The sequence below is a fragment of the Diceros bicornis genome, chromosome 2, assembly GCF_020826845.1.
Source record: "Diceros bicornis minor isolate mBicDic1 chromosome 2, mDicBic1.mat.cur, whole genome shotgun sequence".
Lineage (NCBI taxonomy): Eukaryota > Metazoa > Chordata > Mammalia > Perissodactyla > Rhinocerotidae > Diceros > Diceros bicornis.
The window spans coordinates 34,788,625-34,812,473 of record NC_080741.1 but is presented as its reverse complement, the minus strand read 5'-3'; the positions used below and the strand labels follow the sequence as shown (position 1 = coordinate 34,812,473).

Sequence of the window (23,849 nt, the reverse complement as noted above, 5' to 3'; positions counted from 1 at the left end):
CCATGCAGAAAAATCTCTCTGGTAGAATGGATGACCAACTGGTAACCATGGCCAGGGAGATCAGGGGACAAACCAAAAGGAAGAATTTCTCATCACTGTCTCCATTTTATACAATTTGAACTTTTTAAATTTGTGCATGTATTATCTGTTTAGATACAGAGAGAAATAGAGAGTGAGAAAAGAATGAAATACAAAGGAAGAAGGAAGGAAAATCCTCACAGATTTTTTAGTTCAAACATGGACCGTTATAAATCCTACCTAGGCCGCCCACTTGTCATGTGATGCTGGACAAAATGTTAAAGTTCTCTGATCTTGGTTTTGTCATCCGTAAGATGAGGATACTAACAGTGCCTACCTCAGGGGATGGCTATGAGATTAAATGAGGTCATGCCATAGAAAGGGCTGAGAACCATACACAGCAACAGTACATTCTCTCTGAACGTCAGCTATCATTCATAATCATACTGAAAATAAAGATCTACATTTAAAAAGAAAATCTTGTGGCTCAAATTTTTCTGTTACATATTTCAGAAAAATGTAAGACATAAGTAATTATCATCCATTGTGTCTGCAGATCAGACATTCGGCAACAAGAACAGAGTCATGTAGTAATAAAATACAGCATAAAACACTTCACAGTTTCTGTGTTCGCCATCTTATTTGACTTGGAGTGGAGGTATAAAAATTGCTTCAAGAGATTTCATTCCTTAGTATAAAGAAGAGATGGTGGCAATAAAAGGAGAAATGGATCCCAAAATGTTGCTCCTAATATCTGATGTTTTAGGTGGGGGAAATATCTCATCACAGAGAAGAGAGATGCTTAAAAAGTAAAGCACTCCTGGAGCATTTTAGAAGACTCTGAAATCACCCAGACATCTCAGTCATCAGCTGTGCTGGATTTCTTGAGTTATACAATCAGAAATTTCCTTTATGCTGATTATCTCACTTCACAAGGAAATAAAGAGCCTGATAATAACTAAGAGGGAAAGTATGAATGTGGGCCCATCATTATCACCTGAGTTGAAATACACTGAAAACTGAAGTCACTAATACCTTACGCACTTAGAGTAATATATCTCTCTCTCTCTCTAACTTACAGGTCATTTATCAACTTTTGTCCCTTTTGGATGAAATAAACTCTTACATTGTGGATAAGTCAGTATACACAAAAGGAGAGGAGTTTCATAGATGTTATCTACAGATGGATATTACATATATCAAAGAGCATATCCATCCATAGATGGATTTTCTATTATTAGAGATTAATTCTTTGGCTCAGCATGGGCCTTCTTTTTAAAGGTGATCTGTTTGGGGAAAGTTAACATTGTTAAGCCCGAATATCAGGAATTACCATGCTTTAGTGTGATTTAATCTAGTTACGTCTTCCCTCCTAACTCAAACTACGTAAAGAAAAGGAGAGAAACAGAGTGTTCATAGGATGAGAAAATAGGAGAGAGGAGTGATTTCAGAAAGTGTTGAGCTGACAAGATGCACACGCCTGCCTTTGTACACTGAGAAGTTGGCACAGGTGGCGAGTTGGACAGGAAGAGAGGGAAACTGGCAGTAAGTGAAGGACACAGAGAGAGAAAGAGGTGGATCTACAGTGCCGAGAGCACCACGCACAAGGCATGAAACACATCATTTTCCATAGTTGGGACACACACAATTGCAGTGATGGTGTGTACCCAGCACTATGTTCCAAAATGACTTTTTATTGAATCAGATCTATTTTGGGCTACAAGAACCTTTCTCCACTGTGAGTTTACATTTCTAAAACAGAGAGAATATTATTTTCACTGTCAGACTGACAAAATTAAATGGCTTAAAATCTCCAGTGTTGGAGAAGATACCTGGAAATCCATATGGTCAGATATCTTTTTAGGGAGGAAAATAATTGAATAATGGTTATCCAAATTAAAATGTGCATAACTTCTGATCCAGAAATTTCATTTCTAAAAAGCTGTCTCACAGAAACATTAGCATAAATATATAAGATATTTTTAGAAAGATATTCAATTTAGCATTAAGCAGAAAACTTAGACAACTAAATAAAATACCAACAGGGAAATGGTTAAATCAGTTATAGAAGATAATCTGAATTATGGAATTCTAGACAACAATTAAAGATGTGGGGTAAATCTATATGTATTTATTTAGAGGGAGAAGTAAAAGTGGTACAGTAAAAAAATGTTGCCAGATAATATTTATAGTATGATCAACTATTTGCACTGAAAGAAGGATGAGTGAATGGGACGAATGAATGGAGAGATGGACAGAGGCATGGATGGAGAAAAGGAGGGAAGGAAGAAGGGAGACAGGGAGGGAGTAGGGAAAGAGAGGAGGGAAGGAGGGATAATATAAATGAATGATAGAGAGCAGTGCGCATCCAACAAACTGTCGATATTGATTATCTGTTGGGTTGGGAGTGAGGGGATGAAGTTAATGTACTTTCATTTTTAAATTTTTCCAGACTGTTGGATTGCCTGAATTTTTGATAAGGAACATATACTACTTTTGTAATGAAAAATCATTGAATAGTTTTTTAAATTGAAGAAATAGGGTGTGCCTTCCGTCCAAGCTGAACGAATGTTGAACTTCAAAGATGGAGGTTAGTATCTAATCTAGCCTTCCCCTCTCTACATGGCTAAATCTTGGCTCATTATTATCCCTTTGTATTTCAGTTCTTCTCCCAAAAGGACCAATGCTAAGTACTCTTTAGATAAATCCCAGGAATAGGTACACAATATCACTTGAGTGAATTCAAAGAAAATTCCCCATCCTGTACCAAATTAAACTAAATATCCTCTAATATCTAGACCAGTGGTTCTCAAATTCCAGCTGCATCAGAATCACCTGGAGGGCTTATTAAAACACAGATTGCTGGGGGCAGACCCACAGTTTCTGATTCACAGTCTGGGGTAGAGCCATATAAGCTGCATTTCTAGTAAGTTCTCAGGTGATACTGATGCTGCTCCAGAGACTGCACTGTGAGAACCACTGCTCTAGGTGAATGAAACTATTTGTAAAAGACAAATAATAATGTGGGCCCCATGAGCCAGATTTGATAAGGACCAGAACCAACCCTGTTACTCCTTAAGCACCTCCTGCCACCAGGTGAACGGGTTCCTAATCCACAGAGCACGGCTCACTCTCCAGCATCAGCCACAGAAGGAGCTACTCTGAGACAGCAGACCAGGGACACAAGAAATCAACACAGAGGAAGTCGGGCTCCAGACCCTCAAGAGAAGAAAACTCACCTTCTGAGAAGATGATGTGGTCGTTGCACTCATCAGAGCTACAGGAACACATAAAGAAAGTCTCGCCAGACACCTTTTTTTCCTTCATAATACACTTTGGAGAAGCAGCATCTTCAAGAACAAATCCATGGAAGCGGAGCTTGGGGTCATGGCAAACCGTCTCTAGTGTTATGTTCTTATCATTCTTTCTCCTAGAGGGCAGGGGTTCATGGGGGGAGAGGAGAGAAAAAGAGAATGGGTGAATATCATCTCTGGACATAAAAGCAATCTGGACTGCATTTCCTTCATGAAGTTGTTTCTAACAATTGCAGCTGCTTCCTGGTCTCCAATATGAACAGGTTGTCCTATATTCTCCTGTGCTTTTTCTACTCATTTCATTTTTCCTTTGCTTTTTCTCAGAACCCACTTTTGATTATAAACATGAGGGCTTTCCTTGGAGTTATCCTGTTGCAGAACTCTATGCATAAGTCTTAATTAAATCACTAAAAGGGAGGGCACGGGAAAACAGAGGGTGGCTAGGTCTTCAGGATGATTTTAACCATCATCCTGAATGTACAGCAGGGCTCACTTTGCATCGCTAGTTGATTTGACAGAATCAGGGTCATGTCTAGCTAAATTGTTCTCAAAGAGCATGCCTGGGAAAGTAGTTGACTTCCTCTTTTTTTTGTTTGCTGGGCCCCAGGGCAGTGTGTCTGAGGGCATATTCCATGTCAGCAGCTGTGCTCAGAAAACCCAAGAAACTTCCTAGATAAAGAATTGCACTTTCCTGAATTACAGAAAGGAACAGAAGGGGAAAAAAATTAAAATACGTGGAAAAGAACTGCAAGGTGTTCATCATTTACAGTTCAGAGAAACAGTTTATGCTGTCATAAACTGATTACTTCTACATTTAACATCCTTTCACATCGCATATTCAGAGCCTAACTCAGCTAAGGGCTTAGAGAATCTTTCATGTGGCATTTTACTTGGGACCTAGTAATACTCAGTTGGCTCTACATGTACATTGCATTTAAAAATGCCATGATTAATGCCGACTATCATAACTGCAAAAGCCCAAATGAAACTCTGGCATCCTTGGGAAAGTACATTATTCTCTGCCTGCTTCAATCTGCTCCCCTCATAAACTTGTCATCTTGGATGACACTGTCCAACACCAAGGTTGGTCTAACCTCCTTTCTTCCATTTCTGCCCTTTTCAGATCAAAATATCTGTTGTTTTGAACAGTATTCTGCATACCTAGAGGGAGAATCTAGGGAAGGGCTAAGCAGGCCTTAAATGACATGAGAGGTCCAGTCAGTTTTGCGAGTGTAACCTTCCCTGGAAGGATTCTGTGTGCATATGAGTGCACGTGTGTGCCCACAGACGCTCAGGCACACTCGCCAACTGACCCAGCAGTACTGTACAGAGGGCAGAATTGAACTGCAATGCAGGTTGCAACAAAGGACTCAGCTGATCCCTCAGAAACTCTGAAGCAGGGATGGCCTGTCAGAGCTGTCCCAAATTGAGGCAAACTTGCCACGCATTTGGACCCCTGCATCAACCAGTCATGGGGTGGTGGCCGCCCATGGAGAGGGGCCAAACTTGAGAAGAGGCCAAACTCAAATGAAGCAGCTCTGATCAGTGGAAGAGAATTCCCTAGAGGGACTCGGGGGTGATCCCTCAGCAGCCAATGCTGCCAGCAGCTGAAGGGGTGAGCGCTTCAGTGCTGAAGGGATGAGGGAGCGGCACCACAGCACCCACTGCACTTCCCTGTCTCCTTATCCACACTCCCACTCCACAGGAGCAGCTGTCTTCACCAAGACAGGTCAAAATAACACTCACTGTATTTATTCTTTATAGCTGGGACACAGAGGAGACAGGAGGCTTCCTCTCCCCCACATGCTCACATTTGCTGAGACCACAAAGCCACTACTGCAGAGAGATTGGCTTCATGTTCAATCATCTGGACTTGTACCACAGGTCAGGGAAACATACCTTAATTGAAAGAGCCCGTTTTGGGTAAGCTTGCACACAGTGAGATAGCTCACAGTGGAGATTTCAGTAAAGATGACCAGCAGAGATAGAACTAAAGAAGGAAGCCTGAGCTCATGTAGGCTGGTGTCTCAATCTTTCCTGCACTAGACTGGACACATGGTCATCCAGCCTCTCCTGAACTTTATTTGACCTTTCCAGAGAAGGAAGCCTGTTCTGCTGTTAGGAAACCACAATTATGAAAATGTTGAAAGTTATCCTGAGTACAAGTCTGTCCCCTGGTAAATTTTATGGACCCTCCTTCTGCCCTTCAGTTACAGAGAGCACGTTTATTCTATTTTCCAGTAGAGAGTCCTTCAAATATCTCTCAAGAAGACCCATGTTCTCTCTTTACTGGACTAACCATGTCTAACTGCCTCAGCTACTCCTCAGATCCCATGCTTTCTAAACCTCTAATCATACTGGTCCCGTTCCTCTGAACATGATCTTTGTCAAAATCCCTTTTGCAAAAGCGTTGCCCGGAACTGGACATGAATGAAGTTGGCAGGTACAGCAAGCTGTCACGACACGTCTTTGCTGTTAACATTCCTTTAGTTCTTAAGAAACTAATTCATCTCCTGGCATGTAAGGAAATTTGCAAGGTTTTCAGATCTATCATTAAGGCTAACTATATGTGGTCTAGAGAAAGTCTCAGATGACTCATTCCCAGAGAGTAGGAAGATACTTGGGTTTATATTCTCATTTGCCAATTGTCCAGGAGATACATACGTTACTTAAAAAAAAAAAAACCCAATAAATTCCAAATATCAGAATAAGTCTATAAAATGTTATATTTCATTAATGAATTTATACGTTTTTGTAAAATGGGACCTTTTAATAATCTCTGTTTTCCCTTCATCTCTTACTCATACCTCCAATCCAGGACCATGAATAAATCCAATGATTCATGAGCACCATGAGTGTGTGTGTGAATATATGTGTTGTGTGTGTGTGTGTGTGTGTGTGTGTACGGAGGTGAGGGGAATGAGAGGAGAGAGAGAGAGAGAGGACGAAGCTGATTTAAGAGAAATGTGTACCTCTGATCCCAGAGAAAGATGTGGTGTGTAGCCTAGCAGTGGTGTGAGTGACATGGCCAGGGCTTCACTAAGGAATGTGTTGGATTTATGGTTCCCCAAATAGCTTCCCCTTTTTTGACAAGTGCTTCTCTTCCAAAAGCTCACCGTTCATCTCCTCTCCTTCCACATAACAAGACTGAGATTGCCTCAGAAGAACAAAGCTCCTGGCATCACCAGGAGGTATCACGCGTGTATTAACTAAATGACTAGTAAGTGGAAAGCCCTCCCCTTGATACAAGGAAAGTCTTTCAGATTTACTATAAATATTAAAGGTCATCCTATATACTGTCACATACACGCATAAACACACACACACATAGATACATATGTGTGTATGTATTTGAAAATGTACAGAATATTTCTGGAAAATACACTGAAAAATTGAAAGAAAAGTAGGCTAAAGGAGAGGAAATGGGATGGATGTGTACACTTAGGGCACAGAGACACACCAACTCTATGTCCCACAAGCATACATTACTTATAGAAGGGGAAAACAAAGATTATTAAAAGGCAACCTTACCAGACAGCCACACAGACTTCACGTGGATTCTCACAGATGGATGTGATGCTGCAGTTGCTCATGCAGGATTTCTGGTTGTCACAGGTGGAAGATCTCACGTCACAAAATTTACACAATTGTGGCATCTTGATTGCACCATTGTCGTCAGTGACCATCATGTCATTATTAGCTGGGAGGAGGGGAGACAAAGATACATTAAATGTTTATGTAGCTACTGTTGGCATGTAGCCTGCCAATGAATTCCCATGATGTTACACAATATCAAATGTACCTGATGTCCTAAGAATGAATAGGGAGAAAGGCAAAATAATGCCTTCACAGCAGATTAGAATTTCTCTCACATATGCAATTTGTGATGAAAGCCATTGTAGGGTGGTAGTGGTTGGGGGCTAGCAGGTTGGGGGAGGTTTGAGGAACTTCTTGCCTTTGTCAGTGATTAACATAAGGCACTCTTTCCACTAAAACGTGATCACTGCATCAAGAAACATAGACTGGATTGGCCCACTGCATAGTACGGGGTGCTGGGAGCACACGGAACAATACCCTTAAGGAAATTACAGCTTAGCTGGGTGGATAGACAAGGAAACAGGCAAGGAGAGGGTAACCCAAAATAGAGAGAAGCACAGAGGATGTGCGAGCCAGACAAGAGTCACCGCCCAGATGGGCAGGGAGAGGTCACAAGGCAGCAGAGCTGTGAAGTGCAAAAGGGAGTTGGCCAACTCAGAGGAGACGTCGTAGGTGAAGGACTTGGCCATCGCTTTCCTGACCTCCACCCCAAAGAGCTCTCGGGCCTCCTTGGCGAGAGATGGCTCTGACTTCTCTGTTGCCTTGAGGGAAATCAGCTGATTATCTGGCGCTGACTGAGTGCCTCCTAGACACAACCCCAAACACTGGCGAGGCGCTGGAGTCCTGCAGGTGAGAAAAACCTCAGCTCCACCTCAAGAGTCTGCCGCCTGCTACCTCTCTGACATCAGCCCTCATCGCCACCACCACTTACTCCTTCCTCGCCAGCCCTCCTACTCCTTACTCATTACCTTTTAGGACACACGGGCTTTTCCTGGAAGAAGCCAAGTTCCTTCCTTCCTCAGGCCTTGGCCTTGCTATTCCCTTTATCTGGCTTCTTGTCACCTTTCTGGTCTCTGGTTAAATGTCACCTCTTCATCCTAAAGCAGCCCACAAGTAACTATCACAGGACTCTGTTTCATCTTCTGCCCAAAGTAACTCCATCACACACTTGCTTAGAATCTATCCACCAAAATGCAAGCTGCATGAGACTTTATCTGCCTTGTTTACACACTATGCCCAGTGCCAAGAAGAGGACCTGTCACATAGAAGGTATCCAAAAATATCTACAAATGGGTGAAAAGATGAATCCATGAAGGAATGAACATTTGGCCCTTTATACCAGTGGGAAAGGACACAGACCTTCTTCACTCACATCAGGGAGTAGCGTGACTATAAAGGGAATATTCATTCACAGTCACCAATAACATATTGAAGACACACTGTTTTTGCAACACACATGCAACGTGCTGAGAGGGAATAAAAAAAGTATAAGACCCCTGTCTCATCTTTTTCCTCAGTGAGACTCATTTCCATTTGCAATGGTGGTCATTAAAGGTATGAGTTTGGAGAGTCAAGTGAAGTAAGACAAGGTTATTAGGCATTTGGTCAACAAACATGAACCTAAAGACATTTATATGCTGGACCAAGGAAGATTAAGCCCCTAGACCGCATGTGGCACTAGACTAGTCGATGGCCTCTGCTAGGAAGTTGGGAGTTGGAGCTGAGAAAGCCTCCCCTCCCCTCCCCATGTTAGGTGTGCTTCTGCCTAAAAAAGCCAGAGGCACACTTTCGATGTCCTCTCAATGTCGCTGCCTGTCTCTGAATATTAGCTTCCAGTCATCAATACTTTGCCATGCAACCCTCTTTGTCACTTGGGCTTAGCACCTGTTTCCTGGGTCTCTAAAAATATAAACATATATAAACTTAAGATTTGCTTTCTTGTGGTAACATTAAATACAGAAGAAAAAAATAAACCCATTCACTCCTCTCAGGGCTCAAGTTCATTTCAGGAAGTGTATTTTTAGGTAACAAAACTATTTTGAAATTCTCAATGCCTCCCAGAGCAAGAGCTCTAGGCTTAGCTAAAAATATGGGCCAAAATGCTCTCCTAACCTTGTGTTAGATTTGGGACTAACGCAACAATGAATATATATTTTTTTCTACAATGGTTAGAGTTGGATCCGTTTGTGAAACAAGTAATTTAACCCTTTAGGTTTCCCTATTAGACACTGGCAAAGCAAGAAAAGCTAGGCTGTGTTTGTTTATTTGATTTTTGTTTTTTCTGTATAGAGTATGTTTCAGATAAACATCTATTTGCTGGTTAGGAAGCTTTGCTGTTTTTATACATAAAATCGAGCCTGCATGACTTGGAATTCAACCTTCCAGCACATTAGGATTTTAGCCTACATTAGTGGTTATCAACTTTGGGGGTATGTTGGAATCTATCACCTATGGAGTTTTAAAAATAATGAATACCCCCAGATATGCTGATTTAAATACTCTGGAGGGTTGCCTGGCCATCAGGATTTCTAGAAGCTGCCGAGACGATTCTAATGTACAATCAAGACCACAAATCCTGACCTAGAATTAGTTGAAAATAACATGACCAACACAAAACAAAGCAGCAAAAAAACACCTCCTAACCCACGCAAACACTTTTCTATCCAACTTCTGTGACAGTGAACGGGAGCCCTCAATACGGCTGGAAGAAGTTTCCTTGTGAAAAGCACGCACTTAACGCTGTGTAATCAGCACTTTTATACCAAGGATGGAAAGGAGTCCTCTCCTGGGCTGGCCAATTCTTTGCTAACAAAAGCTAAGAAGTGTGCGTAAAGTGACAGGAGTCAGGAGTGACAGGAGAGAAATAAAAACAGATGAGACTGTGCTGGAAGCAGCAGTGGCAGCCACAGACGCGTTGACAAGTGGTTTAGATCCGATGCCTGCAAAACACAAGCAACAGTGAAAAGACAAGAAAAGGACCATCAAAAGAAAGAAAGAAAAAGAGAAAGAAGGGCCATTCAGACTGTAATCTGTGCAGACGGGGCCCGTGGAGACGTGGAGGTGGACAGTCCATGCTGCCTTAGGATGAGGCCCAGGAAGAGAAAATCCCACCAACGACCTTTGGGAAAATGGTAAACAGCCAACTTCATACCTGGAGGCACAGGCATATGGGGGAGGGGACGGTGTACAATGGGAATTTACACATATTAGGCACCTACTGTGTGCTAGTTAAGGTGCATATGTTATCATATATCACCTCCAGAGTACCCAGGCAGAAGGCCTCATTTCTCTCTTTGTTCACTGCTAACATGAACAGACATTTTGGCTTGATTAGCTTCTTAATTTGAAAAATCTGAAAGCCTTTACACAGGGCATATTCACCACAATCCCCCCACAGCCAGATACTCCCTATTAGTCCACGGCAGGAGGCTTCCCACCTTAACAATTTCAGCCAGCAAATACATGTCCAACTTTCTCTTGAAGCCAGTATTCTCCTTTGTGAATATGTGTATTGGTGGGACAGAGAGGGAAGTGAAAAGGCAAAGCTACTCTAACCTTTGTTGGGGGTCACCTAATGTTGAGAAAAGCTTTATGAACTCACTCTAGGGTGGGGGGGCAGACAGAAGTATATACAAACTTCTGCTCATCATTTCAGAGGGTTGGTTCACAGATTCCCTGAAGGCCCGTAAGCCCCAGTTGAAGAATTCTAGGCCACCCCTAGGGTCCTTAAGAGTCACTGATAACATGCTAAGCGGTATACTGCTAATCAGAGCGGGTGGAGGGCTAGTGGGGGCGAGGGGTGGTGCTGGTCCTTCACTGTGTGAACAATTGCATCTGTGCATTCCAATCCACAAGAAAAGTTACTGTTGTGACCTCATATATCAAACAACAGCTTCTGTTTAATACATAATGTTTTTGAAGCCAAAGGAATGAAAAGTAAATGCATACAAGTGAACAGCCAGGGACAAAGATACTACTCCAAAGAACATAACAAAAGCCTCCTAATTAACCCTATAGTAAACCCTAACCAACTTCAAAATGACTTCCAATTCAGGTTACTAAATGACTCTCCTAAGTATCATTAGTTAAGATGCTCTCATATTACAGTAGTATATTTTAATACCTAGAGACCCTCTGAGAGCAGCTGACCATCCTTAGGGAATTTTCTACCCATAACAGGTAAATTAGCTATTCATAATGTTCCACAAAGAGCTTCCTATAAGAATGTCTCTCACCTAGAAAGTCATTCAGTGAAGGAAGTGAACGTGGACAGCTTCCTTCAGCATATGATAGGATCACGTGGTCCATCACATTTCACTTCTCTTCAAACAAACCCATGAGTAATAGCAAGACCTTCAGTCTGGGTCATACTGCCTTCCTCATTTCAGGGCACATTTTCCCCAACTCACCGCTTAGAGACAGACGTTCCAGGTCTTGAAAATATGAATTAGGGGAGTGCTCAGCTGTGTCTATTTCCGGAACAGTCCTATTGTCTTTGAAGGTCAGAGATGGGCAGCCTGATAAGGTTTAGACTTATCCTGATAAATATCATGAATTCTTAGTCCTTATCTTTGGAATGGTGTCTCCCATTAGCTGAACTCTTAGGTAAATCTCAAGATTACACAAATAATCCTAAAGACTTTACCAGAAATGTATTCATATACCTTTGAATTCATGCATCACTACTGCTGTTTAGTGGCATGTTTTTGGGGAGCACTTAAGAATTCGTTTATTTCACAAACACTTGTGGGTATCTTGCTTAGTGCTATATATTTCACAGCAGGATCACTAAAATTGGTAAAACTAAGCGCAGCATCGCAAAGAATAACCCATGGCAACTGGTGAAAAGAACTCACTATGCCTGGGAGCCATGCTTCTCAGATGTTAATAAGCACATGAATCCCTTTGGAATATGTTAACCGCCTCCCCCCCCCCCCCGACACACACAGGTGTGGGGTGGCTTATTGGCTCATGCGATTGTGGAGCTGGCAGGTCTGAAATTTATAGGGCAGGCTGGTGGGCTGGAGACTCAGGCGGGAATCAAGGTCACAGTTCTGAGGCAGAATTTCTTCTCCAGGAACCTCAATTTTGCTCGTAAGGCCTTCCAACTGATTAGATGAGGTCCATTCACATTATCGAGGGTAAGCGCCTTTTCTGAAGTCAGCTGACTGTAGCTGTTAATCACATTGACAAAGTACCTTCACAGCAACACCTAGATTAGGGTTTCATTCAAGAACTGGGCACCATGGCGTAGCCAAGCACTCCTACAACTGACCACCACAGGGAGGAAGCGAGATTGAGCTGCCAGCTGATGGGGATGCTGCCCGTTTACACTGAGGAGGAAGGCTATGGAGAACCCAGTTTGGGGTCATTATTTCCCTTTCATCCCTTATTTTGGACACAGCAAAATTCAATTCCTATTCCCCACCCTTTTTACAGGCCTGTGTCATCTTACAGTTCTTTCCATCTGCTTTTCTCATGAGCCTGGCCTCTTGAACGACCACAGGCCCAGAGGCTCAGATCACCATATGGACCCAGAATGGAAAGACTTTTTCTCTGAAAGAAGGTTTTTAATTGCAGTTGGCGTTTCAGAGTCAGACACTGAGGCAACCATCTGGCAGGCAGCTGCCATGAGCTGTGATGTTGGCAACAAACACTCCAGGCAGGGCCCTTGAGACCAGGTGGGACAAGTCTAGTGGCCTGTCCCACAGGTCCTCCCACCTACAACAAAGCAACAAGTCAACAACCTCAGAGGAGTCCCCTCATGACTCTTCATGAAAGGAAGACATTCCTAAGCGAATCAAATACTTTGGCCAATTATTATAAACAGACAAACAAAAAAACACCTTGTGATTAAGTCAAAGATATTTTAGGAATATTTCCCTTCTCTGAGCAATTGGAACTTCTAACACATTGCAATACCTATTTTTTTAGTTTTGATATTATGTTTGAACCCTCATTCCCTATAATTATAAGTATCTTGGGAGAAGGAGAGGTGGGGCTTTCTTTCAAGTGCCAGCTCCACATGGGCACCAGGATCAGTACTGGAGAAACCATCACTTAGTTAACGGGAGACCAGAATGTGGGCAACAACGAAACAGAGACAAGTGGCCTGAAGGCATCAATTCTTCCGTCCACGCTATTGTTTTTGTAATAATACTACTTTTTAAAAACCTTTCAAGGATGATCTAATCAAGACTCTAAAATTTCCTTGAAATGGCAGAGAAATCATTCTAGTCAAAAACTTAGTAAGAAAAGATATATATTTCTTCACATTGAACTTGCCTAGCACATGGCCAACAATTAAGAATTTATCAAATATCTTCTCCCAATTGTTACACTGTTTTTCGTTTTGCTGACGGTTTCCTTTGCTGCAGAAGCTTTTTAGTTTTATGTAGTCCCATTTGTTTATTTTTTGTTTCCCTTGATGGTGAGACATGGTATTCGAAAAGATGCTGCTAAGACTGATGTGGAAGAGCGTGCTACCTATGTTTTCTTCTTGAAGTTTTATGGTTTCAGCTCTTACATTCACGCCTTTAATCCATTTTGAGTTAACTGTTGTGTAGTGTAAGATAACGGTCTACTTTCATTCTTTTGCATGTGGCTGTCCAGTTTTCCCAACACCATTTTGAAGAGACTTTCTTTTCTCCATGATATGTTCTTGGCTCCCTTGTCGAAAATTAGCTGTCCATAGATGTGTTGGTTTATTTTTGAGCTCTTGATTCTGTTCCATTGATTGGTGTGTCTGTTTCTGTGCCAGTACCATGCTGTTTTGATTACTACAGCTTTGTAGTATATTTTGAAATCAGGGAGTGTAATACCTCAAGTTTTGTTCTTTTTTCTCAGGATTTCTTTGGCTATTTGGAGTCTTTTGTTGTTTCATATAAATTTTAGGATTCTTTGTTCTATTTTTCTGAAAAATGTCATTGGAACTTTGATAAGGATTACATTGAATTTGTAGATTGCTTTAGGAAGTATGGAAACCATCAAGAAAACAAAAAGACAACCTAACAATTGAGAGAATATATTTGTGAACCATATATCTGATAAGGGGTTAACATCCAAAATACATACAGAACTCACACATCAACAGCAAAGAAACAAACAACTCAACTGAAAAAATGGGCAAAAGATCCGAACAGAGATTTCTGTGAAGAAGATATACAGATGGCCAACAGACACATGAAAAGATGTTCAACATCACTAATTATTAGTGAAATGAAAATCAAAACTAGAATGAGATATCACCTAACACCCATCAGAATTAACAAGACAAGAAATAATAGGTGTTAGAGAAGATGTGGAGAAAAGGGAACTCTCATACACTGTTGGTGGGAGTGCAAACTGGTACAGCCACTATGGAAAACAGCATGGAGATTCCTCAAAAAATTAAGAATAGAACTACTATATGATCCAGCTATTCCACTGCTGAGTATTTACCCAAAGAACATGAAAACATGAATCTGTAAAGATACATGCATCTCTATGTTCACTGCAGCATTATTCACAATAGCCAAGACTTAGAAACAACCTAAGTGCCTGTCAAGGGATGAATGGATAAGGAAGATCTGATATATATACACAATAGAATACTACTCTGCTATAAAGAAAGATGAAATCTTGCCATTTATAATAACATGGATGGACTTTGAGGGTATTGTGCTAAGTGAAATAAGTCAGATGGAGAAAGTCAAATACCATATGATCTCACTCATAAGTAGAAGATAAAAACAACAACAACAACAAACAACACACAGATACAGAGATTATATTGCTGGTTACCAGAGGGGAAGCAGGGAGCGAGGAGGGCAAAAGGGTAACAGGGCACATGTGTACGGTCATGGATGATAATTAGTCTTAGAGTGGTAAACACAATGTAGTCTACGCAGAAATTGAAATATAATGATGTACACTTGAAATGTATATAATGTTATAAACCAATCTTACCTCAATAAAAAAATAAATAAATAAAAAGAATTTATAAACTGTCTGTGATATTCTCTGCACAGTAAGAGATTAAAACAAACATCAGGTTGATCCCTGCCCCCTGTGGCTTACATTCTAGTTTGAGAGGCAACATTATCAAATGCAACCTACTTGAAAATAATGGTCAACCAAGAACTGGGTTCTCCACAGCCTTCCTACTCAAAGTGAACTAGCAAATCTGAAATGCAAGCATGAGGTCAGGAAAGGAGAGAGAGCTGATAGAGGAGTACCCAGTTTCAGGCAAGAGTCCATCCTCAAAGGATGGGTGGTTTTGAGAGGCAGAAGGACAGAAAAGCATTCGGGGTTGATTATATAGCTCAGACCAGGAGAGGCTGAGCAGACTGGGGGATCCAGACAATCTAGAGGGCAGATATCTAAAGACAGAGTATTATTCAACAAATGTGTGTGTATGTGGTTCATAGGATTGGCTTCACCAAAACTAGATTTACAATAGGAGAGTTGAGGAGGCATAGAAAAAGTCCTAGCAGAAGCACAACAGCCAAGAACAGAGTCCCAGAATTTGTCTACTCAATCTCATAACAGAAATATTCTATTCTAAAAATGAACTGGATAAACTGAGTGCCTGGTTTAGAAACTTAAAAGTCAAGGGCTGGAAATAAACCACTGAATCTGGCCAGTTGTAGACCATCTTAATAAATCCCAGCTTAAACTATTGTGTAGGTAATTATGAATGAACTGGAGAGGAGGGGTGTGTGTGTGTGTGTGAGAGAGAGAGAGAGATTTCCTTCCCTGTTTGACTTGCTCAACTGAGGGAATTTAGCTTGGAGGGTTTGGGTTTCAGTAGCCTTTATGGGTCATGAATTTAATAGTTCACTATGAATTGCTTTAAGAAAACTGCATAAACATAAGTTTGTATTCACCAAACAAGTAAATGAGGGGATTAAGGGATGTTTCAAACAGATTAATCCAATAGGGTGGTTTAAATAGAAAACTTGACTGTGACTTTAACTAGGATTTTTAAAATTTGATTTACAAGAAAATTTTAAGGAAGCTATATATAGAATAACACAAGCTGTAGCTGAGTGGAAAAGTCACTGGCTTTTTCTAGTGACAAACATCGAATGACTGAGCTGATGTTTCAATTGCCTCCTTCCCTGCTTAACACTCCCCAGCCCCAATAATGCCAAATAAGTCCCAGATATGCACACTCTGTTTTCTTGCTTACCCCTGAATTTCTTGGATCACTGAAGAATGAAGTGCAGTTGAGTTCTCCCAACACTTGCTGAATTTGCCTTTTCTTTTCTTTTTTAATATATATCCCAGAATCAGGTCACATATCAGGTGATAAAACTCAAACGTTTAAAATGACTCTTGCAGATGGAAATACCTATTTTGTTGCCAAAGGCAGTTATTTCAGAATACTAGCACTTTTGCTATATTCAAAAAACTGAAAAACTTTTAGCTCTCTCCATCACCTTCCTTCATTTTAATAGGGATCTGGTGGATCAGATACACTTCTGAAAGCTGAACTGAGGGGAGCACTCACTGCATGGCACACAGACAAGCAACATGGAGTGGGAGACAAAATCTGAGCTACATGATGCAGAATTGGCATTTGTTCCTTTTTTTTTGCATGCAAGGCTCGGGTGCCTGTAGAGGCAAAGGAATAGAGCAGCATCTTGTCATCCAAGGCTCAGGGCTCCCCACACGTCCATTCTTCAGAGGACTAAGGTCATGGCGTTGGTTAAGTAATAGGAAAATCACAAAATATAGAAAGAAAGCAACCACAGTTTTAAAATGAGAATAAAAATACCAATGATAACTGCAAAAGGGCATAAGGGAACTGACTGGGAGTCAGAAAAATGTTCTGAATCTTGGTTGTGGTAGTAGTTACACAGCTGTGTACATCTGTCACAATTCAGGCAACCATACATTTAAAAGGATGAATTTTATGTAAATTATACATCAATGAATCTGACTTTTAGAAAAAAATCTCAGTGGCATGCTTTACAAAATTCAGGATTTCCATGCAAAATTCCATGCAGAAAAATCTCTCTGGAAGAATGGATGACCAACTGTTAACAACAGCCAGGGAGATCGGGAGACAAACCAAAAGGAAGACTTTCTTTTCATTGTATCCGTTTTGTACCATTTGAAATTTTTAAACACGTGTATATATTATCTGTTTAGGTAGGCAAATAGAGATAAAGAGTGAGAAAAAGAGGAAATAAAAAGAGAAGAAGGAAGGAAAACCCTCATGGATTTTTTAGTTCACACATAGCCCATTATAAATCCTAGTTATGCCACCCCTTAGTCATGTGATCCTGGACAACGTGTTAAAGGTCTCTGATCTTGGTTTTGTTATCCATAAGATGAGGATACTAACAGTGCATCCCTCAGACGTTGGCTATGAGATTAAATGAAGTCATGCCATGAAACGGGCTGAGTACCATACACAGCAACAGTACATTCTCTCTGAATGTCAGCTATCATTCATAATCGCACTGAAAATAAAGATCTACATTTAAAAAGAAAATCTCATGGCTCAATTTTTTTCTCTTACATATTTAACAAAAGATGGAAGATGTAAGTAATTATCATCCCAGTGTTTGTAGATCAATACCTGGCAAAAAGAACAGACTAATGTACTAATAATAAAAATACAGCATAAAATACTTCGAGCTTTTGTGTTCACCATCTTATTTGACCGAGTGGAGAAATAAAAATTGCTTTAGGAGTTGTCATTTCTTAGTATCAAGAAGAGATGGCGGCAATAAGAGAAATGGATCCCAAAATGTTGCTCCTAATATCTGATGTTTTAGGTAAGGGAAATATCCGATCACAGAGAATAGAGAGGCTTAAAAAGCAAACACTCCTGGAGCATTTCAGAAGACTCTGAAATCACCCAGACATCTCAGTCATCAGCTGTGCTGGATTTCTTGAGTTATACAATGAGAAATTGCCTTTATGCTGATTATCTCACTCACCTAAGGAAATAAGGAGCCTGGTAATGAATAGGAGGGAAAATGTGAATATTGGGCCCATCATTCTCACTTGAGTTGAAATACACTGAAAACTGAAGTCATTAATATCTTAAGAGCTTAGAGTAATATATATAAGTATATATCCAACGTGAAGGTCATTTATCATATTTTGCCTAGTTTGGATGAAATAAACTCTTCCATTATAGATAACCCAGTAAGCAAAAAGAGAGAAAAGCTTCATAGATGGTGTCTGTAGATGGATATTCTGTATATCAAAGAACACATCCATCCATAGAAGGATATTCTACCATTGAGATTAATTCCTTTCGCTCAGCCTGGGCCTTCTTTTTAAAAAGTGATCTACACGGAGAAAGTTAATATTATTAACCAGGATATCAGGGGTTATCATGCTTTAGTGTGATTTAATCTAGTCAGATCTTCCCTCCTAACTCAAACTACATAAGGAAAATGAGAGAAATGGAGTGTTTATAGGGTAAGAAAATAGGAAGGAGGAGTGATTTGGGAAAGTGTTGAGAGGAAGATGTACATGCCCGCCTTTGTACACTGAGAAGTTGGCACAGGTTGGGAGTGGGACAGGAAGAAAGAGAAACTGGCAGGGAAAGGGCACAGAGAGAGAAAGAGGTGGGTCTACAGTGCCATGAGAACCACGCACAAGGCATGAGACACATCATTTTTCATAGTTGGACACACACAGTAGCGTTGATAGTGTGTAGACTCAGTACTTGTGTTCCAAAAGGATTTTTTATTGAATCAGACCTATTTTGGGCTACAATAACCTTTCTCCACTCTGAGTTTGCATTCCTACAACCAAGAGAATACTATTTTCATCATCAGACTGACAAAATTAAAATGCTTATAATCTCCAGTGTTGGAGAAGATACCTGGAAATCTATATGCTCAGATATCTTTTTAGGGAGAAAAATAATTTAATAATGGTTATCCAAATTTAAAATGTGCATCACTTCTGATCCAGAAATTTCATTTCTAGAAATCCACCTTACAGAAATATTAGCACAAATGTACAAGATATTTTTTCAAGGACATTCAATGTAGCATTAAGCAGAAACCCAGAGACACCTAAATAATCTACCAACAGGAGAATGGTTAAAATACTCATTGAAGATAATTAATATTATGGAATTCTAGACAACAATTAAAGGTGTGCAGGATATCTATATGTATTGTCTTGTTTAGAAGGAAGAGTAAAAGTGGTTGGGTAAAAAAAACGTTGCTAAATAATATTTATAGTATGTTCAGCTATTTGCAGTGAAAGATGGATGAGTGAATGGGATGGATGAATGGAAAGACAGACAGATGAATGGATGGAGGAAGGGAGGGAAGGTGGAAGGGAGACAAGGAGGGAGTAGGGAAAGAGAGGAGGGAAGGAAAGATAATATGAAAGAATGATAGAGAGCAGTGCGCATCCAACAAACTGTCAATATTGATTATCTGTTGGGTTGGGAGTGAGGGGATGAGGTTGATGAACTTTCATTTTTAAATTTTTCCAGACTGCTGGATTGTTTGAATTTTTGATAAGGAAAATATACTACTTTTGCAATTAAAAATCATTGCATAGTTTTTTTAAATTGAAAGAATAGTGTGTCCCTTCCATCCAAGCTGAACGAATGCTAAACTTCAAAGACAGAGGCTAGTATCTAATCTAGTCTTCCCCTGTCTCCATAACTAAATCTTGCCTCATTATTGTCCCTCTGCATTTCAGTTCATCTCTCAAATAGGACAAATGATAAGTACTCTTTAGACAAATCCTAGGAATATGTATGCAAAACCACTTGAGCGAACTCAAAGCAAGTCTCCTTCCCGTATCAAACAGCCTCCTCCAATATCTAGACCAGTAGTTCTCAAATTTTAGCTGCGTCAGAATCTCCTGGAGGGCTTGTTAAAACACTGATTGCTGGGCGCCACACCAAGAGTGTCTGATTCACAGTCTGGGGGAGGCAAGGCCCCAGACTCCGAATTTTTAACAAGATCTCCTGTTATGATGCTACTGCTGCTACCCCAGGGACTGCACTTTGAGAAACACTGCTCTAGGTGAAAGAAACTTTGTCAAAGACAAATAATAATGTGGGCCCCATGAGCCAGATTTGATAAGGACCAGAACCAACCCTGTTACTCCTTAAGCACCTCCTGCCACCAGGTGAACGGGTTCCTAATCCACAGAGCACGGCTCACTCTCCAGCATCAGCCACAGAAGGAGCTACTCTGAGACAGCAGACCAGGGACACAAGAAATCAACACAGAGGAAGTCGGGCTCCAGACCCTCAAGAGAAGAAAACTCACCTTCTGAGAAGATGATGTGGTCGTTGCACTCATCAGAGCTACAGGAACACATAAAGAAAGTCTCGCCAGACACCTTTTTTTCCTTCATAATACACTTTGGAGAAGCAGCATCTTCAAGAACAAATCCATGGAAGCGGAGCTTGGGGTCATGGCAAACCGTCTCTAGTGTTATGTTCTTATCATTCTTTCTCCTAGAGGGCAGGGGTTCATGGGGGGAGGGGAGAGAAAAAGAGAATGGGTGAATATCATCTCTGGACATAAAAGCAATCTGGACTGCATTTCCTTCATGAAGTTGTTTCTAACAATGGCAGCTGCTTCCTGGTCTCCAATATGAACAGGTTGTCCTATATTCTCCTGTGCTTTTTCTACTCATTTCATTTTTCCTTTCCTTATTCTCAGAACCCACTTATGTTCATACACATGAGGGCTTTCCTTGGGGGCTATCCTGTTGGAGAATTTTACACTTAAGTCTTAATTAATCACTAAAAGGGAGGGCATGGGAAAATAGAGGGTGGCTAGGTCCTCAGGATGATTTGAAACCGTCCATCCTGAATGTACAGCAGGGCTCACTTTGCATCGCTAGTTGATTTGACAGAATCAGGGTCATGTCTAGCTAAATTGTTCTCAAAGAGCATGCCTGGGAAAGTAGTTGACTTCCTCTTTTTTTTGTTTGCTGGGCCCCAGGGCAGTGTGTCTGAGGGCATATTCCATGTCAGCAGCTGTGCTCAGAAAACCCAAGAAACTTCCTAGATAAAGAATTGCACTTTCCTGAATTACAGAAAGGAACAGAAGGGAAAAAAATTAAAACATGTGGAAAAGAATTGCAAGGTGTTCATCATTTACAGTTCAGAGAAACGGTTTATGTCATACACTGATTACTTCTACATTTAACATCCCTTCTCATCATATATTCAGAGCCTAACTCAGCTAAGGGCTCAGAGAATCTTTCATGTGGCATTTTACTTGGGCCCTAGGAAATACTCAGTTGGCTCTACATGTACATTACATTTAAAAGTGCCATGATTAATGCCCACTATTATGACTGCAAAAGCCCAAATAAAACTCTGGCATCCTTGGAAAAGTACATTATTCTCTGCCTGCTTCAATCTGCTCCCCTCATAAACTTGCCATCTTGGATGACTCTGTCCAACTCCAAGGTTAGTCTAACCTCCTTTGTTCCATTTCTGCCCTTTTCAGAGCAAAAGACCTGTTGTCTTGAATGGTATTCTGCATACCTGGAGGCGGAATCCAGGGAAGGGCTCATCAGGCCTTAAATGCCATGAGAGGTCCAATCAGTTTTGCAAGCATGCTCTTGCCTGGAAGGATTCTGAGTGCGTGCATATGAGTACATGTGTGTGACCACACACGCTCGGGCACACTCATCAACTGCCCCCAGCCCCATCATGCACTGCTCACAGCAAGGGAAATGGCAGGCAAGCTGGAAGAAAGCAGCAGCTAAGGTACGGCTTTCACCTGGGAAAGAGTAGGGGCCATAACCACAGGGAAAGAGCAACTGTGAGCAGTCCCACCACTTAGTGCTTAGCTCAAGGACACTAAAGGTTGGGATGTCAATAAGGGGATAAGAAGACCAGGAGTGAGGGTGAGGATGGAACAGCCCAACCAGGAATGGAGTCAGTGTTTATATCATCCATGCAGCTCAGAGTTGACTCCTGCAGAGGTGCACACGCCCTTTGGTGCCAGAGCTCAAGGGTTCTGGAACTAATACTCAAGCAGGCACAAGAGGAGCAAGCCCTTGCTAAGTAGGTCCTAATGTTAAAGGAAGAATGACAATAGGAATCCTTTCTCTAGGGTGGCTAGCAGGGAATTCAGTGAAACTTGCTTGGCAAGATCACACAACAAATGATGTATATTTAAAAATATACCCATCCTTAACCACAAAGCTACTGGGAAGTCTTGACAAAAACGGTGGCCATGAAACAAGAGCACCTCCCTCCCTGCCCCCACAGTTCTGTGTGTGTGTGTGCACGCATGCTGGTGCTCATGTAGGGTTGCTTTTTGGTTTTGGTAACAAATTGAAGGCATGCTGACTCCCCTATGCTCCCAGGGAAAAGCATGGTGTCTCTTCCTTCTGAAGCTTCTAGAGGCCAAGGAATGGCACAAGGAAGGCATTGTGAGCCAGGAAATAAAGGTGCTCTATAATGATTGGGCAGCTCTTTCAGAGCCTCCTGCCTTCTACTTCTTGGCTGTTTAGAGAACTAAAGTCACAGAGAGGAAACTCAATTACAACACTTGAGTCTGGGTAGAGCCCTTAACTGCTTTCTCCACTCAACTCCTGTCACAGTGCTCTCACTGACAGGGAGAGCTAACTTTGCAAAACATCTTTGGACACAGTTGAGCAAAGGAAGGAAAAATACAATGAAACAAAAACAGACTTCTTCTTGGTCCTGTGACATTTGCTCTGAGCCATTGAAGAAGTGGTCAATATCCACTGAAAAAAACCCCACAGTAATGAAATTAATTTTGGTTCCAAAATATTTCTACTCTTGGGAAGAACTTAAGCATTTTACATGGTATGGGTGCACAACTGACATTACTTAACTGAATGAATGAATCAATCAATGAAAAGAACACTAAAGCTGAGAAAGGCATGGGAATGCACTGCCAGGGGAGAGGCTTTCAGTTCCACGTCTGGCTATTTCTAAAACAGCCTCCTATCTTAGCTGAGGTTCCCTCAAAACAGACTTCAACGCTGTGAGATTTCAGTGCAGGAGGTTTTGGAGATGCACCTGTAAGGTTCTGAACGAAGCAGTACTGCACGAAGCGGGGAGTTGAACCGCAATGCAGGTTGCACTCAAGGACTCAGCTGATCCCTCAGAAACTCTGAAGCAGGGATGGCCTGTCAGAGCTGTCCCAAATTGAGGAAACTTGCCACGCATTTGGACCCTTGCATCCATCAGTCACAGGATGCTGGCCGCCCACGGAGAGGGGGCAAACTTGAGAGGAGGCCGAACTCAAATGAAGCAGCTCTGATCAGTGGAAGGGAATTCCCTGGAGGGACTCGGGGGTGATCTCTCAGCAGCCAATGCTGTCAGCAGCTGAAGGGGTGAGCGCTTCAGTGCTGAAGGGGTGAGGGAGCGGCACCACAGCACCCACTGCACTTCCCTGTCTCCTTATCCACACTCCCGCTCCACAGGAGCAGCTGTCTTCACCAGGACAGGTCAAAATAACACTCATTGTATTTATTCTTTATAGCTGGGACACAGAGGAGACAGGAGGCTTCCTCTCCCCCACATGCTCACATTTGCTGAGACCACAAAGCCACTACTGCAGAGAGACATTCACATTCAGTCATCTGGACTAGTACCACAGGTCAGGGAAACATACCTTAATTGAAAGAGCCCGTTTTGGGTAAGCTCGCACACACTGAGATAGCTCACAGTGGAGGTTTCAGTAAAGATGACCAGCAGAGACAGACCTAAAGAAGGAAGCCTGAGCTCATCTAGGCTGGTGTCTCAAATCTCTCCTGCACTAGACTGGACACATGGTCATCCAGCCTCTCCTGAACTTTATTTGACTCTTACAGAGAAGGAAGCCTGTTCTGCTTTTAGGAAACTACGATTATGAAAATGTTGAAAGTTATCCTGAGCACAAGTCTGTCCCCTGGTAAATTTTATGGACCCTCCTTCTGCCCTTCAGTTACACAGAACAA

At 41.5% G+C, this 23,849-nt stretch overlaps 1 protein-coding gene across 2 annotated transcripts in view; it reads right to left on the bottom strand.

Annotated features, from left to right (window-relative positions):
• Positions 1 to 23,849, bottom strand: part of TGFBR2 (transforming growth factor beta receptor 2) — a 105,302-nt gene that overhangs the window by 44,753 nt on the left and 36,700 nt on the right. For both annotated transcript variants that reach the window (XM_058554309.1, XM_058554299.1), the window contains exons 3-5: positions 20,180 to 20,370; positions 6,864 to 7,032; positions 3,258 to 3,448 (exon numbers count right to left, since the gene is read on the bottom strand). In XM_058554309.1, coding sequence (XP_058410292.1) covers positions 3,258 to 3,448; positions 6,864 to 7,032; positions 20,180 to 20,370 — 551 coding nt within the window. The remainder of the gene's footprint in view (positions 1 to 3,257; positions 3,449 to 6,863; positions 7,033 to 20,179; positions 20,371 to 23,849) is intronic.